At 46.5% G+C, this 20,482-nt stretch overlaps 1 protein-coding gene across 2 annotated transcripts in view; it reads right to left on the bottom strand.

Moving 5' to 3' along the window:
- Positions 1–1,948: 1,948 nt before the first annotated feature.
- Positions 1,949–20,482, bottom strand: part of TP53INP1 (tumor protein p53 inducible nuclear protein 1) — a 100,019-nt gene continuing 81,485 nt past the window's right edge. Inside the window, exons 1-4 of one of the 2 annotated variants that reach the window (XM_004580610.2) lie at positions 19,095–19,403; positions 11,842–12,099; positions 10,919–11,279; positions 1,949–6,512 (exon numbers count right to left, since the gene is read on the bottom strand). In XM_004580610.2, coding sequence (XP_004580667.1) covers positions 6,263–6,512; positions 10,919–11,279; positions 11,842–11,953 — 723 coding nt within the window. In that variant the 5' untranslated portion in view covers positions 11,954–12,099; positions 19,095–19,403 and the 3' untranslated portion in view covers positions 1,949–6,262. Of the gene's footprint in view, positions 6,513–10,918; positions 11,280–11,841; positions 12,100–19,094; positions 19,404–20,482 lie in introns of those variants that run through there. The other variant, XM_058668617.1, reaches the window with a different exon arrangement.

The raw sequence follows: 20,482 nt of genomic DNA, 5'->3' as shown, positions 1-20,482 counted from the left end.
ATTGGTGAATTCCTCTTAGCTCAGTGGAGAAACGAATCCTGCATTGAGGTTGACCTGAAGCTGGAAAGTGAAAGACTCAGCTGAATATGCCAGAGTGGGGCCTGGACTGCAAGGAATGAAGAGTGGCCATGAAGAAAGGTGGCTACTGCACTTTCCAATTATCTTGAGGCAGGTAAAGGGGGAGAAAAAAACTGGACAGAACTTCAATGTTTGATTTCTGGAGAAAACTGTTCTAGAACACTAAAGCTTTCTGGGTTTGGGGCTGTGCTGTCTTGTCCAGTAGAGGAGCCTCTGAGTGCCAGGTAGCTGGCCAGCACTCACAGCCTTACCAGAGTGTTGGGGACTACAGAAGTGTTACAGTAGTTCTAACAGGCAAAGCCTTCACCAGCACTCAGGGAAACGTGGCACCCTCCCACGAACCAGTGTCAGCTCTCTCATCTCTCCAACTCTCACTCCCCCTCTGCAGATAACCAGTCCCTTTCAGTTCTGGCTGATTCTTCCTGTGTTTCTTTGGGATAGGTGGTGAGATACATGTGTTTGCCTATATTCCTTCTTTCCAACAGGAACCGTGGCTCATTATGGAAACAGCCTACACTTTGAAGACTGTGTTGACATTGCCTTGATTCAGAGATCCTGTCCTCCCTTGCCTGCACAGATCTCCCTGGTGTGCAGGGGAACTCAACCCAGCTCTCCCATATGGATTGCAGGGACCCAACAACTTGAGCCATCACTTGCTCTCCCTGAGGGTGTGCATTAATCAGAACCCTGAGCCAGATGTTGATGCCGAAAACCACATTTAGGTACGTGGGTGTGGGACATGGATTTGTTAACTACAAGGCCCCGTGCCTGCCCTCACCTTCACTTATGACTCGATTCAGTCGCTGACCTTGACCATGCTGCATGATTACTTGGACAATTTGGTTGCTTTCCAAGTGGGTATGTGAACTTCTTCAGCAGTAGCCACTCGCCTGCCATTCATACCAGGGTAGCAATTTCCATTTCACTGGCTCTTCCCCAAATCAACTTTCCTGAGCTTTCCTTGTTTGGGTGACTCCTTACCCTTGATCCCAATCTTTTCATCTCAGCAGAGATTCGGGGCTAAGAAAGTCTGTCTTGCAACAAGCCATAGTTCTAGAATGCTGATCTTCCCCAAGGACAGTCATTCCTTAGCCCCCCTGCTACACCCTTTTGTTGTTGTTTAAAGATTAATTTATTTGGGCCCAGCACCGCGGCCTAGCAGCTAAAGTCCTCACCTTGAACACGCTGGGATCCCATATGGGCACCGGTTCTAAATCCTGGCGGCCCCGCTTCCCATCCAGCTCCCTGCTTGTGGCCTGGGAAAGCAGTGGAGGACAGCCCAAAGCCTTGGGATCCTGCACCCATGTGGGAGACCCGGATGAAGCTCCAGGCTCCTGGCTTTGGATCGGCACAGCTCAGCCATTGTGGCCATTTGGAGAGTGAATCATTGAATGGAAGATCTTCCTATCTCTCCTCCTCTCTGTATATTCGACTTTGCAGTAAAAATAAACCTTTAAAAAATATTTAAAGTCCACATTAGGGGCTGGCACTGTGGCAATAGTAGGTTAAGCCTTTGCCTGTGATGCCAGCAGGTTCTGGTTCATGTCCCAGCTGTTCCACTTCTAATGCAACTCTATGCTTATGGTCAGGGAAGCAGCAGAGGATGGCTCAAGCCCTTGAGCCCCTGCACCCACATGGGAGAAACAGAAGAGGCTCCAAGCCCAGCTCTGGCTGTTGCAACCATTTTAGCAGTGAACCAGTAGATGGAAGATCTCTCTCTGTAAACCTGCCTTTCAAATAAAATTTAAAACATTTTGTTTTTAGATGAAGAGTGCATAGTAAACATTTTTAGGTAAGCAAAACTGAACAGCAGGTATCTGAAGCAAATCGTGCCTACCTTGGAGAATAATAAAAAGAATCTGGCAACCGCGAAATTGAAGGAAATTTTATTTACTGACAGGTTAAAAACTGTAACTCCAGGCAGTGCGGAACACTGCTGAACCCAATACAGAGAACTGGCATTAACACACAACAATGAAGCAATGCTACATTTTTTTTTTTTTTGGCAAAGTGCTGTATTGTTCAGTCTGTATAAAACCAACCATCTACAAATCAGTATTGAAATTTCTATAAAAACAGGAAAAAATTTAGACAGTGGCTCAAGAAAACAAGCTGCCATTTATGCATAGATTGATGTACAGTATATGATGTAACCAAACGTCCCTTTTGAGTTTTCAAGTTGATGAAAATAAGACACTGAGAAGGCACATAGTACATCCCCACTACTCTTCCCATCTCTGTAACTCTGGCCCCGCCTTGAAAAGCAAATGTGTTCACAATTTTGTTTGACCAAAATATATATATATATATATATTATATAACAATAATAATAAAAACTTAACAAAAACCCTCCACAATTATTGTTTAAAGAACAAACCTCTGGAGGAAAAACAAACAAAACCACCCATACTCCCAGCCTGAATGCACACAAACATAACCTCCCCAAGTACTGGTTTGGTTTTCACAAATCCACCTAGACAACAAATACTAATACTTCAGGCCAATGCAACGAAAAACCAAGCACTGAACACTTAGAGTTTTTAAAAAGAATGTCCTAAGGAAAATTCTCTATGATGTATGGAACTTTATCCATGGGAGTGACCCTCCTGTCACCAGTACCTCCTCCTGCATGCAGGGTGCTGCTACAGGGGGTGGATGTCCCAGTCTGTCTGCTCTCCAGCTCCTCTTTCTTGGCCCTTATCACCAGGTCCACTGGTGTCAGATTTTCAAGTGATATGTGTGTGTGGTTGGACTAACCCCACTGTATGAGTAATGTGTAGGACTTCTGAGTAAAGCATTTAATATAACATTGTAAGCAATCAAATAAGTAGAGATGGCCATTTGCAATCTGTCAGCAAGGCTGATGGTCATGAAGCCATCATGATAGAACCCATCTCTATAAAAGTGTTGACCCAGTATTGGTGGGCCATGTAAAATAAAAAGGTAATTGTAAGGTAACACTAGAAACACATACTAGTATCTCCCAGTACTAGGAGCAGTCTCTTAACTGATTCTAAAAGCAAACAAAAAATCTTAGAAACACTTTAGCTTTTTTCACCAACTGACTTCAATGTCAACCTGCCAGCTGGAGTCCTTTTTCTTTTCCTCCAGCTCAAGGAAAATGAGAATAAAAATGTACCTTTTCCTTGTTTTATTTTTGAGACGATATATAGACAACACATTTCCTAGAGAAAGACAAGAAAGAGCAAAGAAACTCGGCTTTCATGGAGACACAGATGACCAACCAGTGTATGCCACAGACACAAGAAACCAAAACAAGTGATGCTGAACTTTAGTAAACTGTTCCCAGCACTGATACAGCTGGGGAAGAGTGTAAATGCAGCAGATTGCTTGAGAATTTTTTTAAAAAAGTACAGGAAACTGAGGAGGACAAAAGCACCCTGCAATAGGAGTAAAAACATCCCATCACTTTTCATCTTCTGCAAAAAACAGTCTCTAGCCAGCCAAGCATGAAATGCATTGCCACTGACAACTAATGGGTGGCTAGCTTCATAGTACATACGCAGGATATAATTCAGTCAGCAGAGGAAGAAAACTAAACTTAGCTTTGGCAGACAATGTTTTATTAACAAAACCACAAACTTTCAGAAACAGTGCATTGTAAAAGCTAAGAAACTCATCCACGAGGCACTGCTTGTGTACCCAAATATTCCAGATTTTTTTCAAATAACATTCTATGCCACTAGTCTAGAAACAAGAGCTACTAAATTCAGAGGGTCCTCCTTGTTCTCTGATCCCATTTTCAAGGAATATGCACTAAAGCACACTGTAAACCACTGATGTTTACAACAGCAAAATGAGTAAACTCTGTACTTTGGCCATATTTCAGAGAATACTTAACAAGTCAGTATCATTCTGTATTATTATTGGTCTTATGTCTTTAGATGCCTAAGAAACTTTTCTAGACTGAGAACTTCCAACTGAACTGTTAACCATTTCCTTCAATATGTGCCAAGTTGAGACGAAACCTTAGACACTCACGTCACAGACACCACAGCAGGGCATCATAAGTGGTTTGGTAACCCTAATCCTGTAGAGAAATCCCAACAATCACTTATCTTCTGGGAAAAGGACACAGAACAGTTGGGCCCTGGGACCAATGAAGAGGCAGTAACTAACAGATGTAAATTTGTTTAGTTATCAGGAAATCTTAAAATCATAACAAAGACCAATGCGTTTTATATACAGATCTGTTCTCTCTGCCAAACAAATTCTCATGGCTAAACTTCTGTAGCTGGTGTGGCACTAACCACCCATGCACACACAGAGACCCCCACACACTTGGGTTCCCCAGCAGAAGACAGTGAACTGGTCAGTTTTCAAGTCAAAGAATGGCCCTCGAACAGTCGATTTAAAACACACACAGGCACACACACACACACACACACAGGCCTTCAGGAAAACTTCACCTTGTCTCCCAATTCTGGTAAACAACTGCGAGTAAGTAACAAACTACAAAAGCTTGACAATCTTGGCCCATAGTTAGAAAACAAATAAATAAAGGGGAAGCCCACAAGGGGGAAGGGGGGAGGGGGTTTTGCCTCTTGTGTTAAAGAGACATCCTGGCACTTGGGCCCAGCCAGCAGACGAATCTGACACCAGCACAGAAGCACCCAGCCCTCCCTGCCCTGTGGGTACTGAAGTACACGGCACTCTGCCCAGACTCCCTGGCCTAACTCAGGTAGCAAGGGCTCAGAGAAGATGGACAGGCAAGCCATGCCGTGCCACTGGGCAGGCGATGCTCCTGGCAGAGGACATCAGGGAGGATTTGTGGTTCAGCCAGACCTCACGGCAGTGGGAAGAGACTGGAGGTAAGGAAGTCCATTTTGCTTCGAGTCAAGGCAACTGGCCTACATGTGAGTGGAACTTTCTGCCCTGGCCACAGTAGCACCAATGCCGTGGGCAACAGCAGTGACAGCGGTGCCCCCAGCCCGCCATCACTAGTCAGTAGGAAGGCCTCGGAGGTTCGCACAGGTTCAGTTTGAGAGGGCCCAGAGTGATACTTCTCCCCTCTTGGTGGTGGAAGTCCCCCCCCACCAGAGGCCAGAGTGGTTACAGAGTATCTTAAGTAAAAACGCAAAATGAATCCTTAAAGTTACCCCATTGCCCCTGCTTCAGGTGCTGGGAGAGCCATCGCCAGCCAGAAAGCCACCCTCGCCCTTGCCCGTGTTGGACAGGCAGGGCTTGAGGGCAGAGGGCTGCTCCTTGTCTATGCAAGTGCATGTGGGAAGACTACTCCTTTTCTCAGGCGCAAGCACACAGGTGCACACACACATATATGTCATGTGTAGTCATGCCAAGTGCCCAGATGGCACCCAAGTTCATTGCTCACACAAGGTGGGCAATAGAGCTAGCAGGAAAGAACTAAAACAGCTTAAAATATGAGGTGAAGAGGGGTCAGGCTGGGACTTGGGTCTTCCACATGTCACTTCACAAACCTAATATAATCCCTTTGCAGAGGAGACCAGTGCCTTTGCCCACAACATCTGCCAGTGTTTGTACCACATCACTGGTCAGATAACAATTACTAAAGTACTGCTCACTAAAGCTTAATGTACCTGAATTCCAACACGAACTGCATTACTAATCTGGAAAAAAAAAAACAAAAAGAAAACAAAACCCCACAAAACTACACACACAGAAATGTATCAAGTTTTCTTTCAAAAGGGAGTCCAGCCATAATTCCACTATATCCGTGGCAACTCTCATTTGTTAATGCTCATGTTAGTGTAAAAATGTATTCATTATATACAGAAAAGATGATCAAGTACTGGTCAATAAAGTGTATGGCTGACCCTGAGAATAAATTTTTGCTTACTCAGAAGATTAATACAAAATAAAACAAAACCAAAAGATACCTATTCTTATACTTGGGAAGACATGTCTTTAAAATGCTAATTCATGTACACGTCAATAAAGACATCCCCCAACACCAAACACTGTTACTTGTATTGATATGTCAACAAATATTCTGAAAAAAAAAAAACCTACAAAAAAGTAAATGTTAGGAGCAAGGCATTATGTGGTACCCGGCACATAAACAGGGTTTTCAAAAGTATCCACAACGTGATTGGTCACCACTGGCTGTGAAGAAACAGTGTGCTCATGGCACGAATCCATGTGTGTACACAAATCCAGTGAGACCAACCCAAACTTGAAATTCTTAGTAATTGTACTGACGCGGGCAGGGCTGGTGAACAACCCAGCTATTGTGCTTGACTTGCCGGGAGTGGCAATCCCTGGTAAGATTTTGGCGACGAAGGCTATTTCTGTTCAGAGACTGTTTTTCACTATGTTCTTTCATCCACTGGGAAGGGCGAAAGCTCTTGGATTGTTCCAGAAAAGCTGCATGAGCAGCAAATGCTGCGACATAGCAGCGGATGTGCTGCTCCATCTCGTTCTGAGCTTCCACTCTGAAACAGAAAAAAAAGCGGGGATGCATGCAGTTAGCAGGATTTGGAAATGAAACTGATAAAGTCACTTAGCAATTCAGCTTGCCACACCCTTCTTTAAGGCTGAACAAGAGCACTGACTGACTTGGGGTGAGGGTAGGGGTAGGGGCAGTGGCAGAGAAGCCAGCTTGCGGTGGAAATAAGCCACCTACCCCAGCTGGCTCAGACACCCCAGTTCACTTGGACTGTATTTTGATTATAGTGCACAGATTCATACACGCTTCTCTGGGAGTGGGATTAACATCTACTGAATATTGGCACCTGATAAACATTTTGCAAATATTACATATGTTAATTCTCATCAAAATCTTTAAAGAGTATATTCGTTCTTAGTTTTTACTGATTAGAAAGCATTGTGTCACCAGTACCTTCACAGATGTTTTTTTTGTCCGGAAGTGAAATAGGAAACAAGCCTTCCATTCTATATGTTTAAGAGAACTAAGCATAAGAAAATTCCACTCATTGAACACTTCTCCACATAAAAATCTACCACTTATCATGGAAGGCACATCTGTTTTTGGTCACAGCACACCATGCCATATTCTGCAATATCATTTATGGCAACATTTTAAAGATCCTTTTAAAGGACAAGTAATCTTAAAATACATACAGTATGGGGCCAGCACTGTGGCTGAATAGGCTAGTGCTCCACCTTCAAGTGCTGGCATCCCTTATTGGCACTGGTTTGTGTCCCAGATGCTCCACCTCTGATCCAACTCTGTGCTGATGGCCTGGGAAAGCAGCAGAGGATCGCCCAAGTTATGTAGCCACGTGAGAGACCTGGAAGAAGCTCCAGGCTTCTGGCTTCACACTGGCCCAGCTCTAGCCATTGTGGCCATTTGGGAAGTGAACCAACAGAAGAAAGATTCTCTCTCTCTTGCTCTAAGTAGCTCTCCTTCTCCATGTAAATGTCTTTCCAATGCAAATAAATAAATCTTTTAAAAAAAACAACACAGTATGATTATTTTTTTAAACATTTATTTTTTTCTTATTGGAAAGGCACATATACAAGAGAAGGAGATTACAGAATAACTACTGTTTACTCCCCAAGTGGCTACAATGGAGCCAATCTGAAGCCAGAAGCCAGAAGCTTCCTCCAAGTCTCCTAAGTGGATGCAGGGTCCCAAGGCCTTGGACCATCCTCTGCTGTCTTCCCAGGCCACAAGCAGAAAACCTAAGTGGAGCAGCTGGGACACAAACCAGTGCTCACATGGGATCCCAGCAGATGCAAGGCAAGGATTTAGCCACTAGGCTATCGTGCTGAGCCCTATTATGTTTTCCATATGAAAGCTAATCAGACATGAGGGATCCAAACTGTATTCACACATGGCACAAAATGTTCTAAGGCACTTCATGGTGATTTTCCACAGGACAAGCAGTTATCTGCTCTGCCTTAGCATCACTGGAGGAAAACAGTTCTCTTTCAACATGGACTTAGAGAGTTTTACAATACAACTACAATAGGCCACACTCAGAGACTACAAAGTCAATGGAGAGTGAGCTTTGAAAAGTGGGCATGAGCCCTGGGTCTTCCTACACAGACTGACAGCACCTGTCACCCAGTCTCACAGGGAAGATACTTACTCTGCATCCATGAGTCTTATAAGCAGCTTTTCCTGGCCCTACAAATGTTAAATGGTGAACTATTAAATCACTAGTAAGATTTTAAAATGCTACTTTAATTTTACTGTTAGGAAGTGGTCAACTTTATTCAAGCTGCCTTACTATGGGTCACTGAAGTCACATACACAAGTTTTACTTGACATCATAATAGTTTATAAATGTCAACAAACAATATCTATAAAGGCTACAATGCAACAAAACACACATGCAAGAGCCCACACTAATTATGAAGCAGCATACTTTTATGTGTTTTATTGAACTATCCCTGAGGACAGATGGGACAGAAGCATTGTAATCTGTGAAAGACACAGCTGTTTACTACAGTTATTCACCTGCCTTTGGTACCACCCAATTTCCATCTTGATTCAGTGCGGTCTGCCTGATAAGAACCTCAAATTTCAGAACAAGAATGCTAATAATCTTTCAGCTACTTTAACAACTGCAATAACAGGACTTGTGTGAAGAATCCATATAAAGTTCAGTGTATTCTTTTCATCATTTACATATGGAAAACTACCTATCTTATGTTAAATCTACAATATATGAATGCAAAAACAAACAAGATACAATGCTCTGACTACATCAAAATTGTAGATGCATTTACAATCGGGTGCTTTGGAGGCAGTCTGGACAAACTCAGTGAAATACCAAAGGTACTACCAGGGACCCCTGAGAGTGGTTTGAGTAATACAAAAACATTTACTGATGCAAAATGGTGGATATCACTGTTGAAAGTAGCAAGTAGTAGGAGTATATACAACACAGTCCCACTGAGGTTAGAAATGCATAGGGGGTCAGTGGGCGGGCCCAAACAAGGGAACACACTGGACAACTGGAAGGAAAAGCCATAGGATAGTAACCACACACATTTGGGCAGTCATCAGAAGTTCACATGTCTACATATTTGCATGTTCTGCAATGCACAAGTACTGCTTTTGTAAGTGGCTTTGCAAAGCTGTTGACCATATGTACACTCACATACATGCTTAACCATTGAACAGCAACCAATGCTGGTAAGTTTCCAGTATTGACTAATCATGCTAAATTCTCATACAGTTCTTTAAGGGTGGGGTGAGCTTAAAAGATGCAAAGATTTAGGGGAACTGAAGAAATCAAGCTGAAGAACTATAAACAATTCAACATCACCTCCAAAATGCCATATTTAAAATGTTTGCTGGAATGCCTGAAACGCTTCTTGACAAATTGAATAAAGTACCAGTTAAAGTAGCATTTCCCATTAAGCACCTTACCCAGTGTATGGCCTGGAATTATGTAGCTATATGAATGAATTGTCATTTTGGTGCAAACAAAACGAAATAATTTGACCTCCAAAAGATCCTCTACAATGTTGGGACTTGAGAGTGCAACACACTCGCAAAGTTAACATATTAATGAGCTGCCTGAGCCTTGTCTGTATTTGGCAAACAGGAAACAGAAGATATACACAATGGTCTAGTTAGTGGAAAGAAGCATTTAGTTGACAGCACTAACCACTGGAATATTTTCATCTATTCCAAAGGATTTAAATTCACTTGGACTCCTGACCCAAGAGAGAATGAAATGGAACCAGTGCCAATATTACCATCCCCTCAACCCGCTCCATGCTAACACCAAGGGGAATATTCCACTGCCATGTGTGACAGACTGTCTGGACTTTGAGGCAAATACCCTGACAAAGGACTTCACCTTAGAGGGAGGGAGCCACCTCAGATATGTTCCCTGGATATGATGTCTGGATAAAGGCCAGAGGATGTCTTTTAAGTTTGTTCTGGAATATTCTGTCTTCACTGACTGGGCATCTCCCTGAACTAACCAGGGTCTCCACCCACCTGCCATTCCAACTTCACACTACCACTTCACACCACTTGGAACCCACGTAACAAAACCTCATTTCAATGTGAACTTTTTCCTATATGCAGAAAATAACTATAAGCAAGTTTGTTAAAGCTGTCATCTTAGTTTACACTTCAGACATTTTACTTAGGTTTTCAAGTGTAAGTACCATTTGATGTAACCTAAGACTATGTGGAAGAAAATAAGAGTTTATTTTAAGACATCATATTCTGTGGGCTGGTATGATGGCTCAACTAGCTAATCTTTAGCCTTCAAGGGCCAACATCCTATATGGGTGCTTGTTTGTGTCCTGGCTACTCCACTTCCTGTCCAGCTGCCTGATGATGACCTGTGAAAGCAGTGGAGGATGGCCCCAGTCTTAGAGACCCTAGACTCATGGGGGAGACAGGAAAAGGCTCCAGGTTTCTGGCTTCAGATTAGCTGGGCTCTAAGTATTGCAGCCATTTGGGAAGTGAAACAGTGGATAGAGGACTTCTATCTCTTCTTTTTGTAAAATCTGCCTTTCCAATAAAATAATCTTTAACAAACCAAAAAAAGACAATATTTTGGTTGGAATTGATACCCTAAATAATCCAGGCTATAATGTGCCAGTCACATTCTAAGATACTAAGGAGAAATACCAGACTTTTATTTCCATTCAGAACAGTTACATGTATGAGAACTCTATTATATAACTGGGATCTTGCTACAACTAACTTTTTAAAAAATCTAAAATGTGCAAGCTTTTAAAAAAATATTATTAAAAACACACCACTATGCTGAACCTTTTAGAAACTGCTCAACAAAACTGCTCTGCATCTTCTAAAAGCCTAGTTTTCACTTTAAGGAGAAACAAATGAAATGCACCCAAAGCAGATTGCCTACAGAGAGTAACATGCTGGATGACGCACCTGGGACTACCCGGATCTTGAAATTCCTCAGTCCTGCAGTTGGTCTCACTGAGACCAGGGCAGGAATTGTGCAGAGCATAGACAGACATGCTGGGATGTTCAATGAGCAGGTTTTCCATCGGACTTGTTTCCACTTTGATAGTGGTTAATCCACCTGCGGTGAAACATGGGGGAGGGGTGATAAACCAGCTCTCCTCCATTGGGCAGGACTCAAACTGGAGGAAGCAGGAATCAGTTGTGTCAGCCAAGCACTCCAGAGATGTAGGCAAACAGGAGAAGACAGAAGGATGCTCAGTAGGTGGCTCTTCATGGATGTCATCTTCCTCTTCCTCCTCCTCTGCTGGGAAACCAGCGCAGGTATCTGGATGGTGAGCCACGTCGCAGCGAAGTCCCATGGGAAGGGAATTATCACATCATGAAGTCACCATGGAGACGTCCATCCAAGTCACAGCCGAGAAAAGAGATGATACTGTTAGTGCTCACATTCCTCCCTTGGTATGGGTCAGAATAAGATAATTTCTAGGCACTCAAAACAATCACACAATCATTTCCTAGCACTGTGTGTGTGGCTAAAATGTGGGAAGGAGTACACTGACTTTCTGGAAAGGTCTCAGGGCTCTTCTGCTCTGCTGCCTGAACACTGGGGCCCATGGACTACTGCCTGTTGGATAGGAATTGTTCCTATTCAAGGGCCTCTGAGAGTATCAGGCTCTAAATGCTGCAACAGTGGACAGTCTGACGTCAATCAATTTCACTGACTGATCATCTGGCACCAAACTCTTTCCTGCAATCTATTTTTAGACATTCCTGTTTACTTACTTCCAAGGCTTAAGATCTTCGGAGGTATTAACTCAGATCTACAAAAACTCAAAGGCAAGTGTTGCCACTTTCATTGTGAAGACTAACCATGGGCAGTTCCTTACCTATGAAGTCCACAAGAATCCATTCATCATCTTCTTTCTCACTGAATTCTGGTTCTTGATTGGAAGATGTAGTGACTTCGCCAACAAACATTTTATTCAGCCTCTGGAACATTGTTAAGGCAATATTGAGACTTTGGCTGGATGTCTTTATAGTTGAGATTTCAAAATTCTGTCTTCAGTCTGAATGGCTCTGAGTAGAAATTAAAGTGCGCAAGGTGCTTATTCAACTTAGGTGAAAAACAGCAAGAACTACTATCCCTAAAAAAAAAGAAAGAAAAGGTAATATTAGGCATCAGCACAAGTATTTTATAAGTATATACGTACACACACACGCCCTTAGAAGCACATGCCTTAGCCTACATTCTATGACCACTTCCCCCCATGCAAGTCAAATGCAAGAAATCCAACCTTATTTACAAGTCATTATGAATCAAGTATTCAAACGTAACCTGTACATATCTGAGTGTGAAGTAAGTGGGAATAAGGTGGGTCTTCTTCATATCTGTACTCCTATACGGGATGAACATGAACAATGATTTCCAACTACAAAACTCTTTCTCAATATCTATCAGTGTCCTTGGTCTATGATACTCAACTATGCACAAGTCAGGTGAATCCAGCTCTGCGGCCTGGTCACACCACTGGGCCAGGCCCTCTCTGTCCCTGGCTGCATCTCTCTGTGCTGTACTTCTTGGACAGGCCAGTGGTCACACCTATGTACACTACTAGTCTCTAAAAATAGCACACTCTGGTTGCCAGAACAATTCCTGCAGCTGATATGGAGACATGCACACTACAGGTGAATGCACTGGGCAACAAGAAACTCTCTGGAAATCCCACTCCTGTGTCATGGCTCAGCAAACCGTGCTGCAGCTGGCAGGCCCAGGCACCAGGCCCACCTTGGCTGCAAGGCGCTATGCCAGTTAGGAAGCTACACATCCTCAGTTGGTAGAGTTCCTACCTCAGGGACCTCTGAGGAACTCAAGCTCCAGTTTGATGTATCCATGTCTGCCTGATTACATAACAAAGAGAGTTTTTCATTTCCCCTGATAAACTTGCTCCTACATATTGATTACCCTTCACTCCCTTAGCAAACAGCAGCAACTGTCCTGTTCCCTGTCACTCACGCCCTCAGCAAGCCCTGTGGACTGGGGCCCAAACCCACCTCCTGCCCCCTCACTCTCACTCAGCCAGCCTGCTGTCACTCCCAATTTTGCCAAAACCACTTCTGAAACAGTTTCCCTGATGCTCTCGTTAAATGAGAAATGTAGGTCATTAAGCCATGCACCTTGCAAGGTACTTGGCACAGTTCTCCATCCCGGTCAACTACTAGTCAGTAAATATTTACTGGGAACCTATCAGTACACTTAGTTCAGGGGAAAGGGCACTGGGAAAGGCCTTCGCACAGCAAGAGACAGCCTGGCATGAATGTCAAGGGAGGAGGAGGACACAGTGGTCCTCACCTCAGCAGGGTAGACTGGCAATAAATCACTAATCTTAAGTGGTTGAGAAGCCAAGGGAGAGAGAGCAAGAACACAGGGGAGGAACCAGTACTGTGGCATAGTGGGTTAAACTGCTGCCTAAGAAGCAGGCATCCCATACGGGTGCTGATTCAAGTCTTGGCTGCTGCACTTTCACATCACCCCCAATGCACCTAGGAAACATGCAGATGATAGCCCAAGCGCAGGAGACCTGGATAGAGTTACAGACTCCTGGCTTCGGCCTGGACTGAAGAATATTTAAGCCAGAAGGGGAGGGAAAAGTCACGCATGATCCAGGTTTCTAGCCTACCTGGTAGAGATGGGGGAATCGCTTAAGGGAGGGACTAGGATTGCTGCAGAAAACAGGCTGGACATTGCTGATGGCTCACTGGGCACTCTCCAAGGTGGCACAGCTGAAGATGGCACAGAGGATAAGGGCATTGGAGTGCAGGATGTGTTCTCAGCTGGAGGCAGGTTTGGGAGCTGCCAACCCAGAGTGGGTGACAGAAACCAGAGAGGCCAGGACCACTCAGGGATGGGGAAAGGCACCTCACTGGTCAACATCTGTATGAATCATAAGCATCAGCCTTGAGCCCATAACTTCACCCTCTTGACACCTGGTGTGCCAAACAATCATCTGCTAAGACCCCCTGGTTCAATTCCTTGTGCAAACCACAGCTGGTTGGCATGCGCTGGAGTAAAACATCTCAAATACATGATAGAAGAATACTTCTGTGGCCACAGCTCACCATCCTCAGCCATTAATTATTACAAGCGGGTAAACAGGAAGTGTCACTTGCATAACCAGTCTTGAAACCTTCTGGAAAGCAACACAGCCAAACTGTCAAGACTGCGGATCTAGGCTGAGCTTCATGCTCCAGGTAAGAGAAGTGAGGAGGAAAGCGGACTGTGCAATCGTATCCTCAGGCTGCGGGGCAGTCATAGCCCTTGACCTTTCCCTCCTCCCTCCCAATCTTGTGCAATTCCAGCTCTGATACAAATCAGGGTTTCTGAACCAGGAGGGAAAAAGCAATCTGCAAAACCTTCTCACCACTTTTCTGCCATTGTTGGAGCAGAGAGCAGACTCAAGTGTGATGCTACTCCAGCTGAGCCAGCTGGGAGAACCATGCCAGTCTTCAGAGTGCAGGGCAGTCCTCAGGCCCTGCCTCCACTACAGCTACAGTGCCTGGGTGGTGAGGGGAGATGCCTCTGCTCTTCTTGTCTTCCCCTTACCTGTCGTTGGGTGAGGCTAAGACACTGGGGCTCAGCCCAGGTGCAAGGCAGAAGACAATGCTGGGGCCCCTCTGGAGATAGCAGCCAAGTCCACAGAGTGGCAGGTGTGCATGCCTGCACACCATGCAACTGTGTAGGGCAGAGCATCCTCCAGAGCAGCTCCTGCAATGCCCCATGGGTTCCCTGGTCAAAGGCTGCCTCCTGATGTGCCATGGCCCTGTAAGGACAACCACTGTCAGGCGGGCAGCAGGGAAAGAGACAGACAAGTCCTCATCCTGCATCTCATTGTCGGCATTCACACTAAGCCCCTGCAGAGGCAGGTGAGGGCAGGGCAGGGCAGAGGAAGGAGCAGGGCAAGAGGGCAGAGTCCTTAGGTAGGAGCACTTGCCTGGGCATCAGAACTTCTGGTACTAAGCCTCAGTGTGCCATCAGAAAAATGGGGAGACTGTTTATTTATGTCCTCTTTCCCCATGAACTTCTAACCTGATGAAGAGAGCTGAGATTGGTGTGGTATCACTAAGGGGTCAGAAGCAACTGGAAAACCCTACCCACCAGACACACTGGATGAACAAACACATGAAATGTGTTTGACTTATATGAATGATAAACTGGATTTTACTTAACTTTAATCCACTTACACTTAAAATTTGATAACTGAGTCAATTTTTGGAAAACCTTCAATCATGTCAGAAATAATCATGGTGAATAAACCTACTTCTTCCACTGTAAATTTTACATGCAAGTACAGATCAAGCATTCCCAATACTAGTCCTGCAGCTGGGCTGAAACCTATTATAAATATAAAATAGATATGGGGCTGTATTTCAAGGCCTCGGTATCCCAGCCCACCCTCAACAGAATACTTCAGGAAAAATCTTATGTAGATTATATGTTGAGATTATTTTGGATCTGTTAAGTTATAATTATCAATAAAATTAATGTTTCCTGTTCTTTTTTTCCTTTTTAATGTGGCTACCAGAAAAACATACATGTGGTTCACAATCTCTTATTTCTCCTGAGCAGTGCTAATCTAGAAAAAAAAAAATCTCCCCAAAATGTTACTGGCTCAGGAACCAGCCATTGCTCCACTGGCTAATCCTTCTTCTCCAAGCACTGTGGGGATCCCATATGAACACCTATTTGTGTCCCAGCTGCTCCACTTCCCATCCAGCTCCCTTCTTGCAGTCTAGGAAAGCAAATGAAGACGGTCCAAAGCCTTGGGACCCTGCTCTCACATGGTAGACCAGGAAGAGACTCCTGGCTTGGGGTGGGCTTAGCCCAAGCCATTGTGACCACTTGGGGAGTGAACCAATGGATGGAAGATGTTTCCGTTTCTCTTTCTCTGTTTTTCCCATAAAAATAAATCTTAAAAAAAAATGAAAGAAAAATGTAATGGTCTAGACACTGGGTCCAGTCATTGCTGCCCCCGACCTTGTGTCCTGTCCAGTGCTAATGGAGGTTCTCCATGGGGTGTGCTGTATGTGCAGCTGAAAAACAAGGCATAGTTTCACACCCCTCTCTTCACACGGCCACTGAATTTCTGACCTTCACAACTCCAGGGCAAAGATAATGCTAAAATAGAAGTTCTAGAGGCAGCCTGTGTCCAAAGAGGTCAAGTTTACAAAAGCAGCTCAGGAACTGAACAAAGAGGCAGAGGTTGGGCAGGTAAGTAGGTAGGTGGGTGGGCGGCCGCCTGGAGTAGCCTGGTTTCTTGGGCCTATAAGCTTTCAGACTGCCAACCCCAGGCCAGCATGCTCCAGGGTGGAAAAGGGATACAATGTATCTTAGTCCAAGCAGTTCAGGAAATAGCTTTATGCCTGTTCTCTTAAAATAACCCATCCTACTGATTAAAAAAAAATGTCTATTTCATGGTAAAATCAAAACAGCATTTTTGCGACTTTTAGAAAACAAATAAGGGGGCCAGTGTTGGGCCACAATGGGTAAAACTGCTGCCTAGGACACTGGCATCTCCAAAGGGGCATGAGTTCGAGACCCAATTACACTTCTCATCCAGCTCCCTGCTAATGTGCCTGGGGAAAGCAGAAAATGGCCCAAATGCTTGGGCCCTGTACGTACACCAGAGACCTGGAAGCAACTCTGGGCTCCTGGCTTGGCCCAGGTCTGGGTGTTGTGGCCATTTGGGCAGTCAGCCAGCAGACAGGAAGTGCTATCTCTTCACTCTGTCTCTCCAAGGAGCTCTGACTTCCAATAAGTAATAAATCTCTAAAAACAAAATTGTTGTATCACTCCCTTCTTGTCATTTCTGTAGCATATTTGCTTCTACGTGGGTTTCTTTTTTTTTATCACAGTTGTAGTCTATAGAGGATGTGTGTACACCTTGCTTAACATTTTATTATCAGTGTTTCTGACGTCACACCAAGAGCAGAAATGTTCTGTGAGTAGGAAAAGCTGGTCGATTTTGATAGCATGACCCACCAAAAGCAGTGGGGTGTGGTACCTCAAGGCTGCTCTGGCTAACCTGCTTTGGCCAACTCAAGCTATGCTGCTTGTAACCCTGTGGATTCAGGATAGTTAGACCACTTAGTGCCTGTTCCACCATTCAGTGCACCAGTGACAGGGTCTGCTGGTCAACAGGATGACTGTGCATAGCACTTAAGAGTGTCTGACACCTTGAAGCACTCGGGAAAGTTTAACCACAAGCTCACTGCAGGCTGATTGTGTTTGGGATTAAGTCTCTTCCCTATACGTTGCATGTAATGATGACAGCTCCAACTGAAGTATTCATCCTACTTTGTGGAAGAAAAATGAGAAAACTGAGGCTGGGAAAACTTAAGTTGCTTGCTTGAAAGTGACGGAGCAGTTAGGGGTAGAGCCAGCATCACAGAATAAAGCCACCTGATTCCAACCCCCGGCCTCTCACTGCATACCAATTCTCACTTTCCTTCCCTCCTCAGTTCTGGGTTCTGTAAACTGAACAAGCAGTGCTTTTCAGTTGGTTTTAGCTGCCAGTAGGAGGCTCCAAAAAGCAAACAAAGAAAAAAAAAAGTGCACACTCTGAAGTTCTTTCTTGAAAATGTGTGGACAGCTGGGGGCAGTCTGAATACATTAGGTGGTTAAACAGAAAAGTGGCCTCCAGGTTCCCATCTTCTCGGTACCACCCTCTATGTATTTCTAGAAGAGATACATGCACTGATTCAAGCAGCTTAACATCACTTCTGAACTGCCAAATTGAGCCATGTTGCCTTTGCTTGTTCTGCAGCAACCCAGTCTACTCAACTACTTAGCAAGGGAGGTTATTCCCACAAACTCGGCAGTGGCAGTCCTGAAGGCTGAAGGAAGTGCCCCAAAGACTGCAGTAAGTAATCATTCGCAGCCTGTTTACATGGCATTTTGGCAGCAGGGTCACTGGAAGGAAAAGTGCGAAGGAGCAGAGATGAGCACTAGACAGGATAAGCCAACGAGAGACCTTGGACACAGAAATCAGAAAGGCCCTGGATCCAGGCAGGGTCCCGGAAACTACAGTGAGACTAAAAAACTCCCCCGTGCTTTTCACACCTGCAAATGAAAAAACCTATTCAATGACCAAGCACTGCGTGATTTCAGGATCCTGGGAGCACTCGGGATGACCTCTGCTCCATGACGCTGAGTCACAGTCCCACTCCCTGGCAAAAGGATGCCTAAAGTGCTTGGGAGCTAAAGACGCGAAGGGTCTCCTCCTCTAAGTACCCTGGATTTACTGAGCACAAGGAATCAGGGAATGAAATAAAAACCAAGAGTCCCCCAGTAAAACCCATCTGCAATTTTGATTTTTAAATCGGCTGTGCGGTCCTGAATAAGTTAGTCAAACTCTGGGCCTCAGGATGCCTTTCTATAAAAGAACTGGGCCACTTGCTGGGGGCTTATTGTGAGAGTCGACTAGCACCAGGTAGGTGAGACCCCGGGTACACAAGTAAAAGTGTGGTTTAAAAAAAAAAGTTGGCAGTAAAAGCTAAACAAGCTATCAGGATCTCAATTAGATCCCAAACAGAACCACCCCCTCTTGCCCACAGGTGAAACCTCAACTAGTGCTGTGTGGGATCAACTTGATCACGGAACAGGCGCTGGCGGTTAGCAGAGCAGATTCGCACAGCCCCATGGCCTCCTGGGCTCCCGCTGGGTATCCGCCTGCACCGTCTCAAGGGTCCGGATTCCCGGTACCCGGAGCCCCCCGACGCCGCGCCCTGGCTGGACGGGCAGCCCCATCCCACAGCCGAGTCGGCAGGAGGAGGAGAGAGAGGAGGAGGAAGGTCCGCCGCGCCCAAGAAAGGCCAGGCTCGGGGGAGGAGGCAGAAACCAAACACCCAACCGCCGCCCAGCGCCGGTGCCCGGCCTGGCCCAGGTTCGCGCCGCCTCCGCTCGCACCCCGGCCGCTAAGGATCGCCGAGGGTCAGCCGTGGGTACAGGCGGCGGCAAGAAGCGAGCGGCTTGGAGAGGGCACCGCCGGCGGCCCGAGGGCAGGGCGCGCGGTCAGGCCCGGCGGGCTCGGGGTCCGGGCTGCGGCGTCGAGGGTCCCTGGACGCCCGCCCCGCCGGCACTTACGTGCGCCCAAGTCCCCAACGCGGGGTACGCGGAGAAGGAAACGGCTGCCGCCGGCTCGGCAGGGACAGGGTCGCTAGGTCGCGGGGCTGCTGAGGTAGCTTGAGGTCGGGAGAGGCTGCGCCTCGCTGGGTCGCGGGTGGCGGGTTCGGGGCGCGGGCCGGCTATCCAACCCTCCTTGTCGTTGCACCCCGAGCCACCGCCGGCCGTTCCGGTCCTTTTGTTGTTGTGCAGCGCTTGCAACAGCTGATCGGCCGCTCCGCCCGCGTTCGGCCCGGCCGCCCCGCCCCAGGGCCGCGCCGAAGCCGACCCCGACCAATCGGCGGCGCTCCGGCCCCGGGGCCGCCCTGCGAGAGGTTGTCACTAACGCACGTGACCTGGCACCGAGCCGGGGAGGCGCTCGTCAGTTAGAGACAAGCCCGGGCAACAAAAGCCGGGAGCGGGGAGAGGAGGCCAGGGGCGAGCGGAAGGGAGGGGGCGAGGAGGAGCGGGCGTGCCGGAGAGGGGGCGAGGGTCGCTGCCGGGAAGAACCGGGGGTGGGAGGGAAGGGCCCAACGTCCGGGGACCCCTGAGGGGTCGGGGGCCTGGAAAACAAGGACCATAAGGACACTGAGTGTCGTGGGGGGGGGGGGGCGCGTACGACTCCGAAACCGCATTCCAGCTAGAGCCGGGGTAACGCCATACACTTAGGGCTTGAAGGCGGACCCAGTTCGGGGCCTGGGAAGGAGAGGCTGGGGCCCTGTCGTCGTGGGCGATGCCGGCCGGCTCAGAGCAGCAGAGCCCCACCTGTTGAAGTAACCAACACTGGAGGCTGGGTGGACTTGCCCAAGGGGTTGTGCCGCCAGACCCCGCCAGACTCCGCCAGACTCCGCCAGAAGTGAGGGAGGTTGAGGAATCATCCAGCAGGGGAGTTAGGAGCCCGTTCCCCTGCACCCCAGCTCCGCATCTCAGCCCTCTTAGGAACCCAGGAAGTCATCACTTCTGCGCAAGTACCTGCAAGCTGGGCCTTCTCATGGAGCCTACCCACTCACCAGGCTATTTACAAGAAGAGGAAAATGAATGCTCTAGCAAAATACTTTCCAAACCAAAGCACATGCAGGTGGATGAACTGCCGGGAAAAGGCAGTCTGTTGAGCTTATCAGCACTCCTTATCAGTCCTTGTTTGGGTGAGAAATCATTTTCTGACCTAACGTGCAACAACCCTGGAAGGGCATAGCTACCGTCCATTACAGTAACCCGGAAGGCTCCTCATTCTGACACAAGCATCTTGTGGTCAGTCCACTTCCCACAACACTGGCTCTTAAAGACCCGTTCAAGGGATTGCCTGACATTTAACAGTAATGATCCAAAAATGGTGGCCACTTGAGTACACAAGTCACAAGGTGCTAGAA

The sequence above is a fragment of the Ochotona princeps genome, chromosome 9, assembly GCF_030435755.1.
Source record: "Ochotona princeps isolate mOchPri1 chromosome 9, mOchPri1.hap1, whole genome shotgun sequence".
Lineage (NCBI taxonomy): Eukaryota > Metazoa > Chordata > Mammalia > Lagomorpha > Ochotonidae > Ochotona > Ochotona princeps.
This window is presented reverse-complemented; position numbering and strand designations above follow the sequence as displayed.